Source organism: Ptiloglossa arizonensis, chromosome 13 (genome assembly GCF_051014685.1).
Source record: "Ptiloglossa arizonensis isolate GNS036 chromosome 13, iyPtiAriz1_principal, whole genome shotgun sequence".
In the NCBI taxonomy this organism is placed as follows: domain Eukaryota; kingdom Metazoa; phylum Arthropoda; class Insecta; order Hymenoptera; family Colletidae; genus Ptiloglossa; species Ptiloglossa arizonensis.
The window spans coordinates 12,376,082-12,400,031 of NC_135060.1; the positions used below are offsets into that span (position 1 = coordinate 12,376,082).

The 23,950-nt window shown below is 37.1% G+C and overlaps 3 protein-coding genes and 1 non-coding gene across 8 annotated transcripts in view; 1 reads left to right on the top strand and 3 right to left on the bottom strand.

Moving 5' to 3' along the window:
* LOC143153872 (uncharacterized) lies at nucleotides 1-20,695 on the bottom strand. 3 transcript variants are annotated; one of them, XM_076325496.1, is made up of 20 exons: nucleotides 19,187-20,695; nucleotides 11,959-12,026; nucleotides 10,101-10,320; nucleotides 9,775-9,991; nucleotides 7,551-7,721; nucleotides 5,915-5,986; nucleotides 5,755-5,844; nucleotides 5,463-5,570; nucleotides 5,262-5,369; nucleotides 4,955-5,168; nucleotides 3,233-3,448; nucleotides 2,979-3,166; nucleotides 2,707-2,877; nucleotides 2,377-2,565; nucleotides 2,032-2,233; nucleotides 1,702-1,803; nucleotides 1,051-1,152; nucleotides 616-783; nucleotides 475-543; nucleotides 1-403 (listed from the first exon to the last, which is right to left on the bottom strand). In XM_076325496.1, exons 2-20 carry the CDS (start codon nucleotides 12,005-12,007, stop codon nucleotides 285-287), a joined length of 2,775 nt encoding a protein of 924 aa, XP_076181611.1. In that variant the 5' UTR covers nucleotides 12,008-12,026; nucleotides 19,187-20,695; the 3' UTR covers nucleotides 1-284. The 3 variants fall into 3 exon arrangements, with proteins under 3 accessions (XP_076181611.1, XP_076181610.1, XP_076181612.1); XM_076325495.1 differs by having other exon boundaries at nucleotides 19,139-20,695; XM_076325497.1 differs by lacking the exon at nucleotides 1,051-1,152 and having other exon boundaries at nucleotides 19,139-19,820.
* On the bottom strand, nucleotides 13,086-13,158 carry Trnar-acg (transfer RNA arginine (anticodon ACG)). Its single transcript has one exon. It is a non-coding gene; the product is annotated as a tRNA-Arg (tRNA).
* Nucleotides 14,217-19,934, top strand: LOC143153873 (uncharacterized). Of its 3 annotated transcripts, XM_076325499.1 has the most exons (3): nucleotides 14,238-14,294; nucleotides 14,353-14,518; nucleotides 15,663-19,099. In XM_076325499.1, exon 3 carries the CDS (start codon nucleotides 15,683-15,685, stop codon nucleotides 17,666-17,668), a length of 1,986 nt encoding a protein of 661 aa, XP_076181614.1. In that variant the 5' UTR covers nucleotides 14,238-14,294; nucleotides 14,353-14,518; nucleotides 15,663-15,682; the 3' UTR covers nucleotides 17,669-19,099. The 3 variants fall into 3 exon arrangements, 2 of the variants coding, with proteins under 2 accessions (XP_076181613.1, XP_076181614.1); XR_012993937.1 differs by lacking the exon at nucleotides 15,663-19,099 and adding an exon at nucleotides 19,106-19,934 and having other exon boundaries at nucleotides 14,217-14,518; XM_076325498.1 differs by having other exon boundaries at nucleotides 14,234-14,518.
* The window catches only part of LOC143153673 (ATPase family AAA domain-containing protein 2-like), an 8,541-nt gene continuing 5,286 nt past the window's right edge, over nucleotides 20,696-23,950 (bottom strand). The window contains exons 7-10 of the mRNA XM_076325092.1: nucleotides 23,310-23,495; nucleotides 22,933-23,068; nucleotides 21,803-21,907; nucleotides 20,696-21,559 (exon numbers count right to left, since the gene is read on the bottom strand). Coding sequence (XP_076181207.1) covers nucleotides 21,246-21,559; nucleotides 21,803-21,907; nucleotides 22,933-23,068; nucleotides 23,310-23,495 — 741 coding nt within the window. The 3' untranslated portion in view covers nucleotides 20,696-21,245. The remainder of the gene's footprint in view (nucleotides 21,560-21,802; nucleotides 21,908-22,932; nucleotides 23,069-23,309; nucleotides 23,496-23,950) is intronic.

Below are 23,950 nucleotides of genomic sequence, written 5' to 3' on the forward strand. Positions count from 1 at the left end.
CTTAAAAAATATTTATTTACGACGACATGTACAAACATTTCGCTCAATTGTAATATATTAATCTACATATTAAATAGTAACTTGCATAGATCATTTTTCAAGGTAAAATAATTGTTATACTTAAATTACGTTATCAATAGAGAGTGTTACCTTGATGTGGCGGTGACTTTAAAAATGTTTAAAAATGTTATCGAATATAAATGTTCATTGTTCATGAGCTCATCAATGCTTCTTTTCGTACCTTTTAATTGTACTTTCTATGCTCGCGTAAGTATGGATCTAGTTTAAGGCCCTTTTTCATTGCCGCGAGTGTACTGTAAGTAATTGGCGCTCGGATAATTGCAAAACTCGCAAAATCCGGGTAATCCTTGCGGTCCTTGTGGACCTCCCATCCCAGGAAGGCCTGTCGATAAACGAAACTAAAAATACCAGTACCAGATCTTAAAAACGTGTTTGAATCTTTTTTCTCTTTACCTGGTCTGCCCGGTTCCCCCCGTTCTCCTTGCCTTCCAGGCAATCCGACGCCATCGTTACCAGGTGGTCCTATTAACATACCCTTCGTAAAAGAAAATTCTAAATTTAATAACGAATAGTGCAAAAATTATTTTCTAGTACCGGGCAGTCCTCTTGGACCGATCGGACCTTCCACGCCAACGCCTTCCGATCCTCTATCACCTTTCTCTCCCCGTTCGCCAGATGGACCTTGAGGACCTATAGGCCCTTGTGGTCCAGGTAATCCTACGAAGCCCCGTTCTCCTGGTAGACCTGGATGACCTGGATCACCTAACCGATCATCGAATAATTGTGTTCAATAAAACACATTTCATTAAAAAGAAACTCTCTTTATAATTTACCGTTAGCATCTACGTTTAATATTCAAGGCGTGCTATGTCAACTACTTATTGTCTCTGTGGTCAACATTTTAATTTGCTTTACTAATGAAACTTTAACATGCAAGAGGTCAGTGCAACTAGCACGACGTGAAATTTGTTACATCGATGTAAAAGGGAAACAGAAAGAATATGTTGGGATCCTGCGAGCGATAGGTACCTGGGATGCCTTGGGTTCCGGCTCGACCGGGACGGCCCTGTCGTGCCAGTCCCGGCAACCCGGGTGGCCCTCGTAGACCCTCTGTTAGTTCTTTCAGCCTCTCTGTGACACATGCAGGATTCCATCATCTTTATCGGCGCACGGCAACGTGAGATGTTAATCCCCGATCGATCGATCGATTGTTAATCGAATGGACACGGGCATCTGCGTGTACGTAAATCACGACGCTGATGAATGCCGGCTCTAACTAAAGATGAAGGTGGAATTTCAAGCAACTCATGGCAAAACGATGACGTCGGTGACCATTGTGCCGTTCGCTATGACTATCGATAACGCTAAGGATGGTGCTGCGTCCTCTACTATGGATTTCTGGGAAGCATTATGAGCTTTCCAGTATCAGATACCAAAAACCCATAGCAGTAACCCATATCTACCAGGAATTTGAAACCGAAATAGAAATCGGAGTACATAACCGACCGTTTTTCGGTTACTGTTCAATAATCGTAATTCTGAAACGACTGTAAAATACCATTTTGGTCGTCTCGCAACAATTCTTTCGGTTTCGACTCCCTAATCTCTGACATCGTATTCTACAGTTATGAGGTCAAATGCAGGCAAATTGGGATGGTAGCCCTTTTTTCGGGGGTGTACCTGGACGACCTTGTGGACCAGGTGATCCAGGGCGACCTGGACGGCCTCGACCAGGTGGACCAGGCGGACCTTGCATCAGTGCTGCCATCTCGGTCATCTGCTCTGTATATGTATGTGGCAATAAAAGGACGAATTATCTTTCTATTCTTTTTGTTTCGAAACATCGTGCCCAGAACGAGTCACCTCGAGGGTGCTGTTTCTGTATCTAACACGAAAGCTGCAACTACTTTTTCTTTCTACGAATCATTTCTAAGCCCGCTACTTGCTCTCCAGCTATTGAGTTTCACGTTTTCAAATAACATAAAATAATTTCTTGAAATGAATATCCACCTCGTAGCACGCTTGTGCATATATCCCGAATTTCCGAATCACTGATACTTCGGCCTGGTGATCCTTGAAGACCTGGCATTCCTGTTTGACCTCTGACTCCAGGCGGTCCTTGTAGTCCTGGTGCTCCATCCTTTCCAGGTATTCCGGCCGGTCCAATTTGACCTTCTGGACCTCGTTCTCCAGGAGCTCCTCTCTCACCTGGCTGGCATTAAGTAATAACAATCGTATAACTTACTTCGAAATATAACTAATATGTAATGTAAAAAAAGTTATCAGAAACCTTACTGCCGTAATTTGTACATATATGCAATATAAACGTTGCAATAACATTCTCGAACCACTTACCAGTCCTGGAGACCCTGGTGAACCTCTGGGTCCACTAACTCCTGGGTTACCGATACTTTTCAAAACTTCGTTCGTACTTAACATATCTGCAGTTGTCCCAGCTGGTCCTGGGGGACCTGGAACACCTGCTGGTCCAGGTCGTCCATCTAATCCCGGAAAGCCCGCAATGCCTGGTAAACCCGGAGGACCCTGAACAAGAACATTTTCTGACATACATATGCGATAAATGAAATGTAGTAAATTACAATATAAAATATTTTGTTTTACACAGTTCCTCTACAATTTGTTTCGTACAGTTCTTACTATCTAACAAACACAAATAGGTCTCACAGCGTTTCCTGGTAAACCACGAGGTCCAATACGGCCGTCCTCTCCTGGTTGACCTTTATCACCTTTTGGTCCAGACTTTCCATCGACTCCCGGTGGTCCTGGTGTCCCAGCCAAACCGTCGATTCCACGATGTCCTTGAGGACCTGGTTCTCCAGGTAAACCAGGTGGACCCTGACCACGATTATTAAATGAAAGAGGTGATCATGCTGCATCGATTAGCAAAATCTATTTTCTGTGTGCAATATTTTATGATAGCGATAACGTGAATTTACTTGCAACCCTAATAAACCGGGAAAACCAGCTTTGCCTTCCAATCCTGGTACACCCGGTGGACCAACAGGACCTGGTTCTCCTTTCGGTCCTGGAAAACCGTCTTCTCCAGGTGTACCTGAAGGGCCTTCGGGACCAGGTGGTCCAGGTGGTCCAGGTACTACAGAACCAACTACCGAACCGGGTAAACCTAAACGAAGTAATCGAATGTTAACAATTAATATGACAACAATCCTCTTTCATTGTATTTACGGACCATCACGACCGGGTTCTCCAGGTTCGCCTTTTGGTCCTTCGTTTCCAGGTAGTCCAGGTGAACCGGTCACACCGGGCTGACCTTGTAATCCTGGTTGTCCTGGTACTCCTGGGAAACCTGTCGCTCCTTTAATACCAGCAAGTCCAGGAATACCAGCTATACCTTCAGCTCCAGGAAATCCATCGTGTCCTTGATCCCCTTTCTCTCCTTGTTCACCTGAATAGTAACTATGACTTAGGATAATAGTGAAAATCTTTAACACTTATTTTTAATAACAAAGGAACAGTCAATAAATAAGACTTATTTATTTATGTATCAATCATGATTTGTGTAAATTACTTTTTTAAAACAAGAGGAGTATTTGTTATTTGTGTACATAGGTTGGAATACGTCATTCGTAATAAAAAAGTAAAATAAACGATACCGATGCACATTTGCGTTAGTTGTTACCAGGCAGTTATTAAAATAGTTTATGGTAAACTTAAAATAGTTTACATAATGACGAAATAAACGAACGACAGCAATTAGATCCATGTTAAGAGCTCCGCTGTTCGTTTCTATCACGAGAACGACATACATTCAGTGATTAATAAAAGGAATCGGTTTACGTGCATTGCAGCAGATTGCAACAAATTGATTTACAATCACTTTGAATGACTGTATGTAGGTCGACGTCAATGTGTCTGATAATATATCGTCTTCGTGTCGTCCAACAAGGAATATTAGAATTATAGCTTTTAGTAACATTCGATTCTTTACGACGCTAGTAAAAAAACAGACCCAGAAGAAAGTGATTTGAAATACAAAATGAAAAATAATATTTTAAATGATAATTTTGATAAGGAGAAATAATTTAGGGAAAATAACATTTTTATCCGTACTAACGGTTTTAAATAGAAGCATTGATGATCTTGAATTTTAAATGTTGCAAAATAAAACTGGGTAACAGCAGTTCATCCTAAACTTTGACTGCACTAGTTGGAGTTAGTAACTTGCGATCCTTAAAAATGAATTGACCATGCGGTGTATTATTAATATATTTCTTATAGGGCGAATGTGCTTTAAGATTGTGCTACAAATCTGAAGAAGGGGAAGATAGAATAAATGGAAATATGTTGGTTAGACAGTTGAGACTATTAAAACGATTGCGCTCGACCTTTAAATACACGGCTATTGACACACTTTATTGGGAGGAATTATTTCTTCAGAAGTGTCAATGACCTTTTGTAACATAGCAATTAGCGCATTAACAGATTCGAAGGGTACGAGGATGATTTATCGTTCAGCAACAGAGAATCGCAACGATGAAATTTGATCCATGTTTCGCATGGTTCAATTATCACTGCAAAGAGAAACCATAAATGTAACAACGGTTGTTTCGAAGTAGAATGTCGACAATTGTTGGCGCACTTTTTATAATAAATTAAACACGCGATCGGAGAATTAATCGGTTTATACGCCGTTTCGTTAAAGGGAGCAAAGACTAAGCGTCCTGCGTTCACTGGCGCGAAGAATAATGCGTTTAACGATGAATCACCGTACACGTGGACACCCACAACTCTACACGATTTCTAACAAGATTGAATTAGTTTACGCGGCACTTCAAAGATTACTTATCGGATAAATCAACGTAATCGTATTTAACGCTAACGTTTAACACTTGACACGATCGTATTAATCTTTAACGGGTTAAGTGTCTAAAAATAGATATCGAACCGATACCTTTTTGACCTTGTCCTCCTTTATCACCACGCTCGCCTTGTTCGCCCTTTGAACCCTTTTCGCCTGAATAACCTTGAGGACCCGGCGGACCCGCAAATCGTGATAGAATACCACTATAATCGCTAATGTTTACCGGTGGACCGGGTAGTCCTGTATGGCCACGTGGTCCTGGAAAACCCTGATCTCCTTTGAGTCCAGGGAATCCCATGTCACCCTATTGGTAATAAAATGAGTACGACTACATTGTTTATTTTGTTTCGGTGACAATGACACGGCAAAAGTGCATTCAATAAAATAATAATCCCACTCTTTCTCCGCGTTCTCCTTTTAAACCAGGTGGCCCAATTAGTCCCATGGATCCTTTAGGACCTGAAAGTCCGGGGAATCCACGTGCACCAGTTAATCCCTGTGAACCCTGATAAACATAGCCATAATGTAGAATAAAACGCGTAAAGAATTACTTGTAATATATCGTCGAATTGAAAGCTGTTTGCAAGTAGATACGCACTGTTTTACCCTTCTCTCCTGGAATGCCTGGAATGCCAGGTCGACCAGGTAAACCGGACTGCCCTATTGGTCCAGGAGGTCCGGGTAATCCGGGCAGACCCGTCAAGCCCTAGACAAATAGTTTTATTACACTTCGAACTAAATTTTTACGAAGAACAATCCAGTAAGTCTTTAAGTCATTTTTAAATCGATTCTCCGAAGAATTGAAAATATATACAACATTATTTCTGATAAAAACCCAAGTTCTTACATCGGATATTACTGTTTATCAATAAAGGGAAGTAACGACTCACATGTGTGCCATTAATTCCTGGAGGTCCCTGCGGACAGATAATTTCGCAGGCTGGTCGTCTCTGAGGCAATAAAGGGCTGCTAAAGCTCTTCTGCAATTGCGTTAATTACAACCGCGGGATCTTAATGGATAGCAAACTTGTGTAAAATATATGGACTTACCGGTAGTTCCTCGCAGGTTTCTCTCTCCGGTCTCGTAGGATCGCAATTTAAGACCATCCACTGTACATCGATCTGGAGGAACGTTTCAAGGGGAAACAGAAATTACAACGAGAACAGAAAGTTTCGAGCAGTTGTAGATTCGAAAGGGAGTTCTACTTTGAAAGCTTGGGAATTCTTCTCGGTATCTAGCGGAGATTCGTCAAAATTAACACGTTTCTTGGAAAATGTATCGTGTCTCCCTTCGAAATTTCATCAAGAAGTTGAATACCTCATTATTACGTTATTATGCTCGTTACGCGTATAAATTTAGTTTCCGTCGCTTATTCGCGAAACTGGGTTAATAATACCGTCTGCATGTTTTTCTATGCGCGTTACGCTTTTACACTTTGAGTGTGGCACTAAATCTAGCTTGTCCCAGTTACGTCTTAGCCTCGTTCATTACAAAGTGTTTATTAATTAAGTGCTTCTTAATTGCGGCATGCGACGGATACATTCGTCGCATGGATGGGCACGAGCATCCCCCGAGAATGTGTCATAGGACTTCTATGAAATTCGCGTGCGCGAACTTGTTCCCGTTCTGATCGTGATCGCACGTCCTACGATCTTCACCGACTTTGTCGAAAGTCTCCGCGTTCTAGGAACCTTAGTTAAAACGTTTCCGAACGTTTCTGTAAAGTGTTTACGTAAGAGATCCGTGTCCAGCGAGTTCCGCGAGTATTTCTCTTCGTATTTTCAATGGTAATAAAGAACAACAATGAACACATTTGAACGGACGATAATTTTCCTTCGTCTTGATGTTTTAGCATAATTTATTTTCTAATTAATTTGTTCAGCGAATAAAATAAAACGTGTAACCTACATATTGATATGTATAAAAAGACTTTTTAGTAAAAAAATTAAACTTATTATCCAATCGTAAGATTAATGATGTTAAACACGTTGCCGGGGAAGTATTGCTATGTTTGTTTTTAGACCAATGTACAAGGAACCCCTTTTTCATTATCGATACTAAGAGCAATTTTTATGGTCACGATCTTCTCGGTTAATTTCTAAGATTTGACCATACGTGCAGATCCCGTTCAAGAAACGTAAAACACTTTCGGTTTTACAAAAGGCAATTATTATAACGGTAGAAATTTGGGGAATATAAATTTGATCCGTCGAATTTATAAATAATTTTGCGATTATATTCAGTTACACGACGAAAAGAATTCAACGCAAACCTGTGCGAATCAATCCACTTTACATGGCAACATGATAGTTCGCGCTCAACGCTTCACCCTCTACTCGCAAAAACCTGATATTACGTAATGTTAAATCTCGTGTCTCGCCATCAAAGGATGCAACACTTCCTGCTCGGTCATTTAATAACAAAAACACACCATCGCCCCCTAATTCGCTCTTAATCGAGAAAGATGTAATCTGCTTTCGTAATTAGCCTCGAATGTCGTGTAAAAACGTACCGCGTCTTATCTCCGTGGATAATATGTATATGAACGACAAAACACTCGGTAATTGCATCGTCGATTGAAATTGACTAATGAGTACCCCGGCACCCTGTTAACAGCGCTAGCGATCTTATCGCTATCTCCGGTACACAATGCACGCAGTTTCGGACATGTACGATCGAACTTACCGGTACAGTGAGCCTGCTATGGGACATCTTCGATATCGAGATATCGCCATCCACTTTGATCGGTCCTCGAGGCTTCGCCACCAGCACACCAGCGAGTTCACAGTCGACGTAGGCCACCAATTTATCCTTGAAGGCTCCGACATTAATTTTGTGCCAGTTCTTATCGAACATCTGTGTTTCGATCGAACGTCTCATCAAATTTTCCGCGTCAAGCTCGCGTGAACTTTGCTAAGAGTTAGAGTTCGTCAGGAGTAACGCGAAACGATTAAACGTGATCGAAAACGACACGGGCCGATTTTCTTGGCCCGTGTTCGCAGTTCATCCGTTTCGTCAAGGGAACGCGCGAGTTCTTCGAAGCGTTACGAGTGTCACGATAAATGGTATTCTCATCAGTCTGTCCCATCGTGTACGCGAACGCCTTTCTTCGCGTCGCGAAAAAAAACCTTTAAACCATTTCGCGCGACGTTTACGCAATAGGTCACGAGACATTTTTCGCGCGTAATTTACGTATACGTCCGCTCGACCATCGGCGCTCGACAAAGGATCGGCTCGATACGTCGACCGGGATTTCGTTTTGAAGTATGCATCGGTGATCGCGCTCTCCTAGACCCGTTTTTAATCATCGCGCGATCTTCGATGACGCTTTTAAGAGCCGCCCGCTTCAAACGGGACCCGACTTGACAGCGCTCGAGATTAGTCGATACCCGCTCGACTTCCGGAGATTTAATCGCGTGTTTTTCTGCACGTACGTATGTCGTTTGATTTTCAATTGGGTCAGCGAGTGGTGAGATTCGTGTCAAACAGCGATTGAACGAAGAAAGAAAGAAAAAAAAAACAAGAAATATAAATATTCAGAAATGAATCTGACCTAGAAAGGCGCATTTCACAAGTCGAAAAGGGTGGTTAATGTGCTTCCAGCACGCCGACAAAGCTTTCGCGAACGTGTCTTTATGATTTTCGACAAAATACTTATTCGAACGTGAACGAAAGCGTACGATTTTTGACGATACAAATCTCTTTAATTGGATGCCTGGAAATTGTAGATCCGCAAGAGTATTAGGTAAATGGGTCTTAATGGCTGTTCACAAGCTCGTGAGTTCTCTGTTGACTCGCTACGCGCGTATCGAGTTATACATCCGTAAAATCGAACAACTATGAACATCGACTGAGTGTGGTACACGATCCGTACTATGGTTACACATTTATAATTAGTAGTCCGATACACGTGGAGTTTCATCGAATTTTACTCGTAAGTTTGGTCAACCGTTTTCTTCGTTAGAAAATCCAACGACGATCGACAAGATCTGCGAATAAACCTCCTTACGTTGGTGAAGTAACGATCGACCAAGCGATAGTTCCATCGAGTAAGTAAGTACTCGTTCGTTGTAAATGTTTTATTGGAACTGTAATCGGAATGGATGTGTATGAATGGTTCTGGATAAATCTTGACTTCTATTGGCGCTCGAGGAATGCGACACTCGAGTGACGCTTAATGTTACAAAACAAAATTCCACGTGTACTTTCGGATGACCGGAGTGTTTACGATCGAAAGGAAATACTCAATGAAAATAGAGATGGCGAACTACGTAGCGTCCACGTTCAACAATACTCCAGGATTGTCGCCAAAGATTGCGCGCAGTCAACCGAACGTGGGCGTCCCCACTGGTGTGAATGCTCACGTTTAAAACAATGTTGGGTCATTCCACGCCAGATCGATCACTTTTTGCGGTCGATGTCAGGGAATAGTGATGAAATTGAAATACGGGGTAGTCCACGTCAAATTAAGGAGAACTTGGAACGTTGAATTTTTGTTCATTTAAGCGAAACGGACTGCACAAATGCAGTTTTATCTCCGAAATTATTACTCATCGAGAAGGATCGACCTTTTTCACCGATTTCTTTTTGTTTACGCCGAATAGTCGTTTCTGCGACCGGAATATTGTAAATAAATTCTTCGTTCGCAAATTTCGAGACAATTTAAAAAATATGGAAAAAATATGATCGTACTCCCTTCATAAAATAAGATTATTCTCAGAGTGGTCGTTTTTGGTTTGTAATGAGCTGTTAATGGTTACGATGTAACTCGTTTCAGGTAAGCGACCAATTTACGAGCAAGTGAGAATCAATCGTAACGGTTCTTCGTAACTGTTTCAAGAACCGTAATCGATATTATAATTGTTCTCAATTCCTGGCCGCAACATTCCATTGATTGAATTCTACTCACGCGGTCAGCCGAGAACGATGTCATCTGCAGTTCTCCGTCCTCGTCCTTCATGGAGATGTCCAGGGTCAGAGTTTTCGGGTTCACTGCGATTAAAAACTGGGGCTGGTTTTCCATGTCGATGATTCTGATAATATGCCAAGTGTATTTTGACAGTTTTCTGGCTCTGAACGTGCAGACTACGCTGAATTCCGCTGGCAGTCCGTTCGGAAGTACGTTCCTGGCGAAGATCGGGGGAAAAAATGGTCTCGATATACTCGATGTAACCTTTGAAACGATTTGTTTGGAGAATTGCGAGCATCGTTTCAATATAGAATATTAAATCGTACTTCGTTGGCAAAGTCACGTCGGTGTCTTTCTCCAATCTGTAAGCAGTCTGCATGCGATTGCTACCTCTGACTCGTGTCACGCTGGTGTAATTCGTCTCCAGCAGATCCAGTTTCAGCTTGCTGATAAAATCGAACGTTTGAAGATCGTCCTCGCCGCGTTTGTAGCCCTCGCATGGTCCTCGCAACGAATCTAGGATTGTTACGTTCCCGGAAGCAAGTTCTACGAAGGATAATAACACTGTATTTTTATAAAGATGCTCAACCGTTACGATTAGATATATTATTATTGACCCCAACCTATTTCCACTCTTTATTCTCGTAGTCGATGTTGTATACAATGTTCAGGTTTCGAGTGTCGTAATACTTCGATAACGATTATTTAAATTTTAATACTTGGAAAATAATGAGTGGAAAATATAATAATTAACGTGCCTGTTTTATTATTATATTATTAGGTAATTTAATCAAAGTAAATTAAATATCATATACCGTTACTTGTAATCACCGAAAACAAGAGTGGCATGAGTAAAAAAAGTTAAGAAAATTGAATTATCTCGTAAATTCTAATTTTTATACTGACCGTTACATGTTAAGCACTAATTCTTTGGATCGAGGTAAACGTGTTAAGATGAATGAAAAGGAAACGAATGTAATGTCACTGTAATCATCTCTAAAACGCGTGGTTGGTGGATCGTGAATTATCGTACTTAAATACGTACAATGTGTGTGCAAGAACAACTGAAAATAGCTTGCGTGTAAAAGGGTGGATAAATTGCATAGTAGTACAATAAAGTTTGCATAGAATGTTAGATGCCTATGAAGTGACAGTGGTTGGGTGACATCGTTAGGAAGAAATGCTCTATTGTTACACAACCCAGTAAGTTTCTGCTTGAGTCATTCAATGATTAAACCGTACCGATGGTTTCATTCTCACAAGTGTATAAATTGAACGGCGTTATATAAATACAATAGAATTGTATGCTTATTAGAATAATTATGAATCTACGAATTTTTGAACGATTTATAAACACGAATAAACATAAACAGCGATAAGGACAATTTTGTTACTTGAATCCGATATCAAAAGTATCACGAGCTCACGGGGCAACGTGACACGAAGAAGTAGATCTACTTGTCCCATGGAACTAATAAATCTACCCGATTGATTGATAATGTGTTAAGTGGCAGGGATAACGTGACATAAAGAGGGACAGAAACCCTCAATGCGAAGAACTTTTCCGTTTCCAATTCTATCACATATACATGGGTTGTTTTCCCCATAATATGGCAAGTTTAATGTCACAGAAGAGAATGACCTATTATCTAAACATTCTTTCATTATCGACGTGTCATCTCTTTAGCTCGTGTAATGGAGATTCTATCGCAATAAAGCAAATTTAATAGAAGAGTAAAATTGCTTGTAGCGAGTGAAATGAAAAGACATTTAACAAGAAGTATTTGAATGATATTTGTTAATATTAATGGTCATATATACATATATATGTGTGTATTCATGAATGCATTTTTGTTTACAAAGGTATGCTGATTGCGGAAGAAAAAATGCATTGTATGCAAAACGCTTGTATCTTAGTATGTAACACGAAGATGAAATTGAAGTTCTGAGTTCGTAACATATGTTTGTATTTTCTTGTAGTGTTGAGCACGATTCGTTTTCAGTATATTTTGAAAGTTGACTTTATTGGTAAAAAAAAAAAGTAATTATATTACGTTATAAATCGATTTTGTGGTACGAAATGAGTGAACTCTATGGAATACAAAGAAAATTTCCAATTAAGATGTAAATAGTATTGTAGACTATATCGTTTAAATGATACGTTTAAAATAAAAAAAGACTTACGAATACGTCTGAATTGCACAAGCACGAATATCCATATTGAGAAGTACATTCGCAGATTTCTGTTATTCCTGTAGAAACAACATCCCATCAATTTAACATCATGCATGGAACAAATATATGACGTGTTAATTACTTGCAATGTATCTCTAATATAACCACTTCCTATTAGTGTTAATCAGTAATTTCAGTTGAGGCAAAACATTCAAATAATTATGATGAACATTACAATGTATACTGCACATTGTATGAACGGTTACATATGTTTTACGCGTATTACATCAGTACGTTAAGCGTCCTTAAAAATTACATGCTATAGGAGGTTAATGCTCGATCTAAATTGCTTGGGGTTCTTTGCATGTCCTTATTAGCTATTAGACTATCACAAAGTCCATTACACTTTGTTATCGAAGTTGAACGATCCTTAAAACTCATGTATTACCAACTTGCATATTTTAATAATATCTACAATATAACTAACCCATGCGAATTGCACCTCTTATGATTTTGTATAAATAAACTACCACCCAGTTTAATTGTTTTACTATAATATTAATATATCCATCTTTTCTTTCCTTAATAATATTTCATTTCTTCTATATTAATGAAGCAGCTAAAGGCTAGTTTGTGTATAGAAAAAGCAAAAACACGTGCACACAAGTATAATATTGTATATGTTCACTTCTGTTTATCCTCACACAGCATGACTCTTCTTCGATAATAAAGAAAATATTTTTCTGTACATAATGTTGCACAATCTGTTTTATTAGAATGATACATAAATTACTAGTCTTACGACATATAAAATCTTGTCCATCGATTTTATATAGATTTATTTATGCTTTGTTTTAATACTTCCTTTATTACTGATATAGTGTTATAACCTGTTTAAAACTAACTCTGAAGTAAACTACTCTGAGAAGAAATAAAACTACTCTGAAGTTATTTCACATAAAATTATGTTTCTACTTATTATAGATATAATGTTGATAGTATCGATACTTAAAATTATTAATATTTAATTTGATCTATTAAATAAACTAACTATAAAAAAATAACGATACTATTCTAAATTGTATAAGTTTATGTTTTTAAGGAAAAATAGTTTTTTATGGGAAAAAAAAGGAAACCGATCCTGCCAGGATTCGAACCTGGAATCTTCTGATCCGTAGTCAGACGCGTTGTCCGTTGCGCCACAGGACCATATTAGTAGGTAGTTCTATTTTAATTTATAGGGATGATAAAAATGCATAGTTTTTAAGAATTTTATCTTATAATTAAGTTTTTACGTTACATTTATCACTTAAAAATAATAAAGTAACACTAGTGTTTCAAAAAGATGATTAGTGGATTTGTTTAATTGTATACACATTTATATTTCTTTAAATGTATAAATGTTCGTTTCCATATTAATGATATGTCGATATAATTAGTAATAATGTTTAAATACATGCGATTTTAATTTCTGATTTCTGATGTAAATTTTATACATTGATAATTATTCAACGCAATATTTAATGTTTGTATCTAATATTTCATAGCATTATCGCTTTGCAAGCGTAATTTTGAACGTTAATGTCACACAGCTGTGACATTGATCAAGTGTTTATGGTGAGGCATGTTTAGTCTCGCATAGCACATTCCCAGTGGTTCGCAGTCAAGCAATTTAAGTTTCACAATACAACTTATACTCATATCAATAAATTCATCGTTTTTATTAAGGTTTCCGCTTTTAATGTATATAAATTTACAATTGTATTTGTTCTTATACAAAATATCGAATTTTATTTACAATAACCCTTTTTATTATAAGATATAATAAAATGTTTACTTTCACAATTTAGAAAATAATGTAATTAAATACATATATAAAATAAATATAAATAGATTGAATTTATGTTGTGAACATTTTCATAAGTTTTTTATAAATAAATTTTAGCTATTTATTGAATTTGAATTCCTTTGCGCTTTGCTATGTATAAATACACATTAATAATCCACGTCAAATATATGAGAGGTCCTTTCTTATTAAAATTCGATTCTTTGAGAACATAAATATTCTATTAAAATATATTTAACTGCCGAAGAGGCAACAACACTGTTCTTCATTCTTGTTTGCGCGAGTCAGATGAGTCATGCTCCACAGAGGTTTTGCGTTGTAGTGTGAGTTAGAGCACGTGAACAAAGTAGGCTCGTGATTGGTTAAGCTATAACAACCTTACTTAGTGTTGGTAGAGCGTCCTGGGTCTTATCGGATCACATGAGTGGGTAGTGTTGCCATGTTTCATTGTTGGGTCTACTATGTTTCAGTTTTCAGAACTACCTCGAATCGAATCAAAGTAATTTAATTTCTACTTACTAGAACTCGAATTTGTTTTAATTATTTACATTTAATAGATTGGTGCTGCAGTCGTGCTCGTGTGGGTGAGATAAGTGTTAGACAACACTGAAATTGTGTCATCAATTTCAATATCGGTTGTTTGTGTTGTTTTGAAACTCTTATGTTTAACATTGAATTTATCAAAGGCATATTTTGTAACGAAGATATCTTACGTGTTTAAATGTAAGTAATTTTATTTCTTTTTAATTATTAAAAAATCATTACTTAAATTTGAGGAATCTTTTAAAATGTTTTTAAATATTTTATTGAATAATTTCAAGTAAAAAATCCACATGTTTACTTCTAGAATAATTTAGAATAAACATTAGTGGGAAATAAATTATGTAAAATATATTAATTTATTTATAGAAAATTTGAAGTAAATATTATTAACTTAAAATAAGCATTGATTATGTATTGTACACAACAATTTTTTAGCAGAAATATATTATATTTCAACAAATAACAGAAATGTTGTATTTAAATTCCTTAAGACTTGTAATAAAACTTACAATAATTTTAATTAAAAATTTTGTATGTTAATGTTTTATTCTTGATAAGTGTCATTTTATAAGTGTATGTTTTATTTTTTGATTGTTTGTTTAAAAAATACATGATTGTAATCAGAAAATTAAATATGTAATTATAGGCGCTTCCTTACGTTTCAATTAGATGATTTTGACATAATTGTAATGTTATTGTATCTTTTTATGTAATTCATTCTATTTTTTACAATTTTAGTAACATATATTTTAGATTTTTTGAAAATGATATTATATTATCTTTTGTTATACGTTCGTTAATTTTTTTAATTTATCGTTACTTCTATAATTAATCTTAGGAAATATAAATTTTTGAAAGAACTAGTATTAGAGTTACATACATATACATCGTATTTTTATCTATTCTACATTTAAATTGTGAATCTGTCGTTCTCATATTTGTTATTTATACTGTTCTTGGTTCTTGGAATGTCAATTATTTATCTACAACGTTATCAAACTGAGTCGTTCCTACCAGAGATTTTTTATGCTATCAATGCAAAACAGTTATATATTTTTTATTGCATTATGTATATTTACTCGGTTACGTATGTTTACTGAGTTATCAAGTAATAACTTTCGTAGATTTTATAGTTCATTGTTTTTCACCAAGTTAATTGGACGTGTATTTAAAATAACCATAATTTTTATAGTTTAAGTAATTCAGAACGATTTTTAAATCAAAGTTAACTAAATTATTTAATTACATTCGCGTTAGATTTCCATGTGTATATAAAAAAAAAAGAATGTCAATATGACGATAGGTCTCTAATATTTATTTACAGGGGTCAACGACCGTTAGAAGATGGCGCCACGTGTGCAAAGGGTCTACCATAGTACTGAGGAACCAAACAGATACACGTTAAGGACAACTAAATGTGGTGTAGATAATATTCTACAGTTACATAATGTCAATACCTCAAAAATAAGCGGGAAAGAAGATTTCTTTCTCTGCATGGGGCTTCAAATGAAAAGATTTCAGTGTGAATATAATACGTTACACGGTAACCACACAACTAAAACGCTTAATATTCCCAATGGGGTAAAGTTACGTGACTGTAGTGTCGTTATCCTGGGAGCGTCGTGTAAAGCATGTGGAAAGTGTTTCAAGTGCGAAACGGACGTAAACTTACACTCGGAACGAAAACATCGTGCATATTTGAAAACGATCACCAAAAGCAAAACCCAGTGTTTAAAGGATAAAGACAGCGAGTGTAAAATATTTTCCGATCCTTGTGAACTTCCAACTATTATTGCTAACAAGAGTCCTATATCGAACTTGCAAAGGAAGTTGCGTTTAACTTTAAGGATAGGGGAGGAAGTTGTCGGTCGGTTGTCTCTGAAGCGCAAGTATTTGAAGAGGAATAGAATTGACATGGCTACGCAAACCGAAGAGTACGATGAGGTTACTACCGAATTCACTAGTACCGAATTCATCGCGGAGAAAAATGTCGACGAAGGTGCCGTTCCTCATATTGATCTCTCCGTATTCGATAATAGTTCTTGCAAGTGTTGTAGCTCGCCTATGCATGTAGTAACCAGCACGAATCGATATTTGGCGGGTAACATTGTAGCAAGCAAGGAGACCCAATGCGGGGAAAGCACAGCACAAAAGGGAACTTCCATCTTGGACAGGCTGACGAAATCATGCGCAATCACAAGTGAGGAAGGCAGCACTATTCGTGACGTTCTACCGAACATAGTACCATTCAACTCGAACGGAACGTGTATATCGCAACAAAATAATCCAACCGAACAAAAAGATACCAAAAATGTGTGTTGCCATAAAAATAATATCCCAAGTGCGCTCTCCGCTCGGCATACGAATAATTCGACGATATGTAATAACACGTGTGATAGTTCATCGATTGTGGAATCATTTCTAAACCCAATTTTAAATTCCAATAAAATACGCAACAGTGCTAAAATCACAAATGTGCAGTCATGCCAAACAGACTTTAACGGGAATGAGAGGGAAAAAGATACTCCATCGAAAAAGCAATCGCAGTTATCAGAAATAGTCAGAACGGTAAAAGTGATAATGCCTCCCATAATTGTCCCAATAATCGTGCCAAACCATATAATTTCACCTGTAAATCTAACGAAACAACGTCTCTCGGTGCCATCGGATCAACAAACCTTGAAATCCGTTATCATTGACGAACAAAACTCTGACGACGAAGTACAAGAAGTTCTACGAATCGTTAGAGGGCACGACGCCACCGAAGAAATTAATCAAGAGTCACCGAATCGTTTCGAACAGGAAATGCTGGTGCGGGATGCTGTCAGAGATATGATCGGAATGGAACAGGAAGGTTGGTATTTGCCAGAGAAGGAGGACGTCGACTTGGCAAAGAAAAGGAAACGAGTCGTTGCGAAATGTGACACCAAGAGTGGTATCGCGAACGACGAGCCGGCAAAAAAACGAAACAGAGTCGCGGTTCAGCCGAATTCCGAGAATAATATCGTTAGAAACACAACGGAGGAGAGGTACTCTTCGAACACGAAGGAACCATTAACGAAAGTACAAAAACCGAATCAAAGTAATAAACTGTGTGTAGCGGAAAACGCGAAAAAGAACGTAATGTCCTGTAATGAGAGAGTTAATATTCCGTCGGAGATGTTGGGATGCTACGGCATCAGTTACTACAACGAAGTGTTCGAGATAAACAACAATAAGGAGACGGTGGAGGAACCTGTTAGCCGCTTTCTTGTATCGTGTTCCGGTGGAACGGAGAATAGAAGTAATAGACCGACCGTAATAGATCTAGTCAATGACACCGATGAATAGACTGCAATGGAAACAACGTGCCCGGTGGATGATGATTATAGTTTTATAGGAACGTTAGCACACTGTGAAGAACGGTATCATTGGTAGACGGTGTTTCCGGAATGTCACGTTAGGGGATATGAATAGCTTTTGTACGCTCGAAACAGATGTTACTTTTTATTTTAATTGATATACTGTGCTTTAAGTAAATACGCGATTATTTACGATTAAAGTTATTCTCTCACAATAATTTAACGTGTTCAAAAATTATGTTAACAATAAGGGATACACAGTGATAAAAGTATTATTCGTATTATAAGAGTAAAGAAATACATATTCGTATTTACGAGAAACATTGCCTATTTGGTTTAGAAAAACAAGTGGAACATTGCGTTTAGGAACAATTACACACGAGTGTATTGTTTATGTGTTATGCACTGATTCTGCAATATTGAAAGTTGTTGTTTCTATTTTGTTTTTCAACAATTTATACGTTTGCTACTTAAATAGACATAGCAATATGTGTCTCGTGCGGATATCATTATTACTTAGTAAATAAGTAACATTGTCATTAATGTATGTTTTTATTTATATATTTTCGTGGATTATTCAGGATATATACTTTTTCAGTTTTATACTGTTTTTTGTAATAAATGTTCTTAAAAGAAACATTTATTGTTGCTTTTTTAAATTATGTTCTACAATATTTGCGGGAACAAAAATTACCAATACTGTGTATTTGAAGCTGTGTTGTAGTGTACATGTGGTACGTTGTTTAATGCTCCGTAATGACACTTCAAAGAAACAGAAAATACATTTGATAATTATAATAAATGATCTTTGAAAAATACTATCGGTTAAAATTTGATTGTAATCGATTCGCGAATTTCTCAAATGATATTATTTTTGTCGATCAATGACGCATGGTCTGCCTTTAAAGAAGGTATCACAACTGTACGTTACGACAGTACAATGGTATAGAATAAAAATAAAACATACTAATTTAAATCCGTTGGAATTAGAAATATTACGTCTGTGATGTTCAACGCGGTAAAGGAAATATATAAATCACATTTGAACACGGTAACTGGAACCAACTGTGATTAAGGAATGCATAATTTACAACGTCCGTTCCCTTACCTAGTTCCCGAGTTCCCCATAGTTTGTGAAGTAACGTGCACACGGTACGTACGCCGAGACTATTAAATTCTTATAAGTTTCCCTACAAAACGATCTAGAGTATTAACGAGATGAAACAAAAATTAACGATAAACGCTAATATCGTACGAACCTTCTTTTTATTTATGTATGAAACCTCGCGGTTTGAAATGAAGAAAATATGGAAGAGTAAAGCAAAATGTACTTTCGAAACGTATATGTATAAAATAATTCCTAGGTGGTATCATCGTCTTAGTTGAGTTATACGATCGTTCAACTTCTATGTGTATTTTGTTAAAGTTTGGCATGCCCGAGAGTCAGTCCACGCGTTACCGGAGTCTTCTGAAGAACCTTCTTCCACTCGCGCGAAACGTGACGTACCGAAGTCTTCGAGGGGATGCAAGAGTGTACCGCTTCCGATAGTTCCTGTTCGATCAGCGGAAGTTAAGCGGCCAACACATATAGTCCGTGAAGGGCTGTATGTATGTCACGCGTGAAATTGGAGGCACAATTAAGCTGCAAGACGAGGCAACGCATTGCACGGCTGCCCGGCACAAACTGATAAGCCTGGAGAACCGCGTGGCTCTCTCCGCCTCTCTTCAAGGAGATTCGATCTTGCTTTCCATCTTCCGTCATCGGGGAGAAGAGACAATTATGGTTGATCGTGAATTACCATATCATGCGTGGAGAGAAAGGAGACCACTTTATTGACGGGCACGATATTCGATTTTGAGCGTTGCAGACAAGTTACTTCATTTTTTTCGCGAATAGTAATAACGCGTTTCCTGTATTTTCATAACCCGAAATTTATAAACTTTCGAGCAATTATCGCGGAGAGTAGTATATTCTTCAATGAAGAGAGAAGACGAAAATCGGCAGATAAAATTTATGTAACAATTTTTGTAACCAACTTCTGCCGTTACGTTTTCAATAATATTAGATAAAGTGACAACATAAATTTTGCCAAACATAAATAAACTTGAAAAGTTGTATAAATGGATATAAAAAATGTTCATTTTTATCAGACTTTAAGCGATGAAAAGGTAATTCGGCAAAAGTTATGCCCGGACTTCAAATAATGATTACATGGTTGCAAACTATTCATTAAAGTAGCGTGTATGATAGCACAGTCTGTGGCCCCGTATTTTAATCAATTTTTCATCCATACTCCTACAACCGGAAAAAAAGAACAGGTAGGTAAAAACACGAAGTTCTCCTTTCTTGTTTTGCATCCTCGTTTTGTCATGAACTTTACTCAAGTATAAACTTACAGCGCTTCAGCTACAACTCCACGAACGTATCCTGAAAAAGTATTGAAGACTGTAGAATATTTATCGGAAAGTAAAAATTCGCAATAATGCAAGTGACAAGATACTCGTCAATACACAGATTACATTTTCCTTTGTAAGGAGCATTGTTCCATCGGAGAAAGTAATTCTGTTGTAAACCACATAAACTTGAACACTTTCTTTGTTACGCAACAGGACTGCTGGCCGCGTTCAAGTGTACTCGCGGACGTTGTTTCATTGTCAATTGTAAAAACCGAAATAATTAAACATGCCTCGGTCGTGTTCAGGAAGTTTCGATACCTCAGAACGGTATCGAGTTTCGTCTCGGTGTCCATGCATATTCATCTAATGAAAGTTTCAATACAAGAGAACGTGCACTAACGTCTTTCGTGATATATTATATTTCTCGCTTAATATGCCGTAGAATCTAATAGGTAAGCCCCCGATAAAAGTTACACAATCTGGTCCGCTCGAAAACTTTTAACGGGTACGATAGGCGATTTTATTCTAAAAATTGATTCTTCTAACATCAATCTGAAGCCGAGTGTTACGCGAGAGAGCGAGAACATCATTTCGATGCGTTAGAATGAAACATTTCGAAATAATTCAAAGTGGACACTATCATAGAAATACAATGATAAATTGGATGTGGGGATGATTCCGGAACCACTATTAAGTTAAAAGTCTTGAATAAGAAGTTAACGTATGTGATTTTCAATGTGCGATGAAATAATTCTGATTACCAATATTATTTTACAACACGTTCCCGCATTCATTGAATAAAATTTTATCCTTCTAATAAAGTATTTATCAAAGCAGACGATAACCATTGACACGTACACATTACATAAAACACTATGCAACACGTAGACGAAGAATTATTACAAAATGAACACAACCAGAATGATATACATTATACATTATTATATATCGTACGATACATTATTAACAAAACACAAAACAGGCAAACTTGGGCGTGATTCCATCTCATCTGATTAAGTGTAACCAGATTTGAACTGGTACTTGTTAGCCTAGTTTACGATGGCGTATGACTGAAAATTATAGATCAGTGAACGAAAGGATACGTTGCTTGTAACGGTGGAATTACAAACTATCGCGTTTGTTCTTACCAAAAAGAGAGAAATGGAAATTCATTTCTCTTCTCTTTTCACGTTCATTTTGATTTTCCTAAATTCTGTAAACTGTTCCAGACACTCCTCGACCGCGGTGTATAAATCTTCACCGTTCCTTTCCAAAGTTAATTCGAGAGAAGCGTAGAGAACCTCCAGTTCGTGGCATGACCACGCTTCCGTGACCTCGATGACCTTCTGAAGCAATTCTTCTGCTTGTGAATCGGTGAATTTCTCGCTACTGGATGTAGACAAAGTTCCCGCGGACACGTTCTTTGACCGTTTTGACGATGGTCCCTCACCGGATGCGCTGCTCTTTCTTTTAATAGTAATTTCTAACGAAGAATTACGTTACGTTATCTATAAATCCATCGGGGATCGTAATTTTGAGTTTCAGTTCGTATTACTTGTCTTCGAGTTCGTCCTGAACTGGGCCGATTTCACAGTGCAAAGTTTACTGCGCGCTTTGGCTGCATGTTTATACTTCCGTGACGACGACACCTCTTCTATCGTTGTCATAGAGTTTGTTATCGCGTTATAAATAATTCTGTTAGAGAATTACAAGACCATTCGCTTACGTGATAGAGAATTTTCCGAGGAATTAGTTTTCCTTGCCGATTTTCGCTTCCTTCCTCCTTCTTTGATAGTCTTCTTAGGACTGGTTCCCGTTTGAACAAAGTCCACTGTATTAATAACAAATCGTTAGATACAGAATTCGTCAAGATGTTCATACTGTCCCAGTGGAACAGAAATTTGTATAATTATTAATTTTTTCTAGAAAGAATATTTCGCTGGAAAGTGTTATTTGATTATTTCTAAGGAACAATTACGGTAGTTAAACGTATCGAATTTTTAACTACATTTTTAATCGCAAGTAAGAGTGAAAGTATATAGCTTACTTTTTAAAAATAATTGTCAAATTCTTATACGTAATTTAACAAATGTTAATCCAAATAACTCTTGCCAAAGAAGATACAGCATTCCCTGCTTGTATGCAACAAATCGAATTCCCTTGTTTACATAACGGAGGTACAATTTCTTTTACACGCATTGAATATTTTTATCTCAATTCGAGATCGTGGTTTGCATGTACCGTCCAATAAAAATGAATTGAATACATCGAGATTGAGCGAGATAGAGCAACAACGAACGAGTCTCGAAGTACTTGTATTTGTCGCTCAGCAATCGGGAACAATGAGACACGAATCCGGGAATTTGTTATACCCACGCAAGGGTATCATCAGTGGATGGATGAGATTTTCCCAGTGAAAGCGAATTCGGACACGAACTTATTAAAACTATTTTTAATTATATATTATTCGAAATACTTTCAACTACGTACATATAATTAAGAATTGTACAAATGGGGTTGTATTTAAACTTATTTTCATCAGATATACCTTGTCGATTCATTGATAATACTTTCATGAAAACATGACAAATACAATAATCGTAACAAATGTGCATGTATTTTTGTCTTTTTGCTCTTAATGTAACGAAGTGATAATGAAAACCCTTACTTTGTAAAAATTATAATTTTTAATAACAACTTCAATTCCACCGGTCGGAAGGGTCGGCGGTTATTTGCGTTGAATAAATTATAACACCGGCGGGAGGCTCCCTATTGTCCCTAAGCAGGGAATTGTAATTGGTTCGGTACAAGCTGGGAATACTGTATTACATTCTCAACGACTTATCGATGTTATACCTTGTGAAGATTGATTCGATTCAATGTCGAACGTTGAGTGGAGGAATAATTGCTTAAAAAATGATTCGCGTTCCTGCTCTCCGGGAGACATAATTTCGAACACTTCGCCCTGATGATCGTCGAATAAACATGCGACCTAATAATTTAATAAGGTCAAAGTAAGAATCGAAAGTTATCAAGTTAAACACCAATTTAATCATCAGTTTAATTGCATTGCCAGGTTCTACAATTGTCTTAAAAAATTATAGAACACTGATTTCTATACTTTAATAATGATTGTCATCCAATTAATTCTATACATTCTTATACGGTGAACCGATTTATTATTGAAGTACGTAGAGATTCAATGTTATAGACAAAATCATAGTTCGTCTTACATCTGTTGGTAAATCAGCTTGTGAACAATTGGCCGTAGCCAAAATTAACATATGCACCGATCGATCTAGGCCCTGCATCAAAGATGTAAAAACGATACGTGCCGCCTCGTCCACCAAATCCCACCAAGCTAAAATATCAGGAACGTAGAGCAATGACGGTAAACTTCGCCGAGCCATCTTCATTTTCTAATTCATTGTACAATCAATAAAACGATCGAATTAAATACAATAGTGTCGACTTAACCAATTATCATTTTATCCATTTTGCAACCAACAAGCGTATTCAATTAAATACATGGAACAAACTACAATTTTAATTGAACTTCGATAAATAAATTTCAATTGTTTCTATCCTGTTCTTTCGTAGAAATAAAATGCGAATAAAATCTTGTTTGACGTAATTAACAATTCTAATCAAATTTTAAACTTTCTCAAAATTTAATTACTCGCTTTTGTATCGCTTCCGACGTGAATCTTTGAAATATACTCCTTCAAACCCTCTAAAAATTTTCCCTCTTGTTAACCACCATATGTTCAAGTTGATAATGGAGTATCGATAATAAATTACCTTATTTAATTATGAAAGTACCACACTGTACAGTGATTCCCAAAATGAAACGATTTTAAAATACACTAACGGT

Excerpts from the sequence above, each read along its gene's own strand:
- LOC143153872 (XM_076325496.1), bottom strand. The coding sequence starts at position 12,007 with ATGTACTTCTCAATATGGATATTCGTGCTTGTGCAATTCAGACGTATT. Across the intron at positions 2,566-2,706 it reads GTGGTTTACCAGGAAACGCT|GGTCCTCCGGGTTTACCAGG; the intron begins GTGAGACCTATT and ends GTTCTTGTTCAG. Across the intron at positions 1,804-2,031 it reads ATGCACAAGCGTGCTACGAG|AGCAGATGACCGAGATGGCA; the intron begins GTGGATATTCAT and ends ATACATATACAG.
- LOC143153873 (XM_076325498.1), top strand. The coding sequence starts at position 15,683 with ATGGCGCCACGTGTGCAAAGGGTCTACCATAGTACTGAGGAACCAAAC.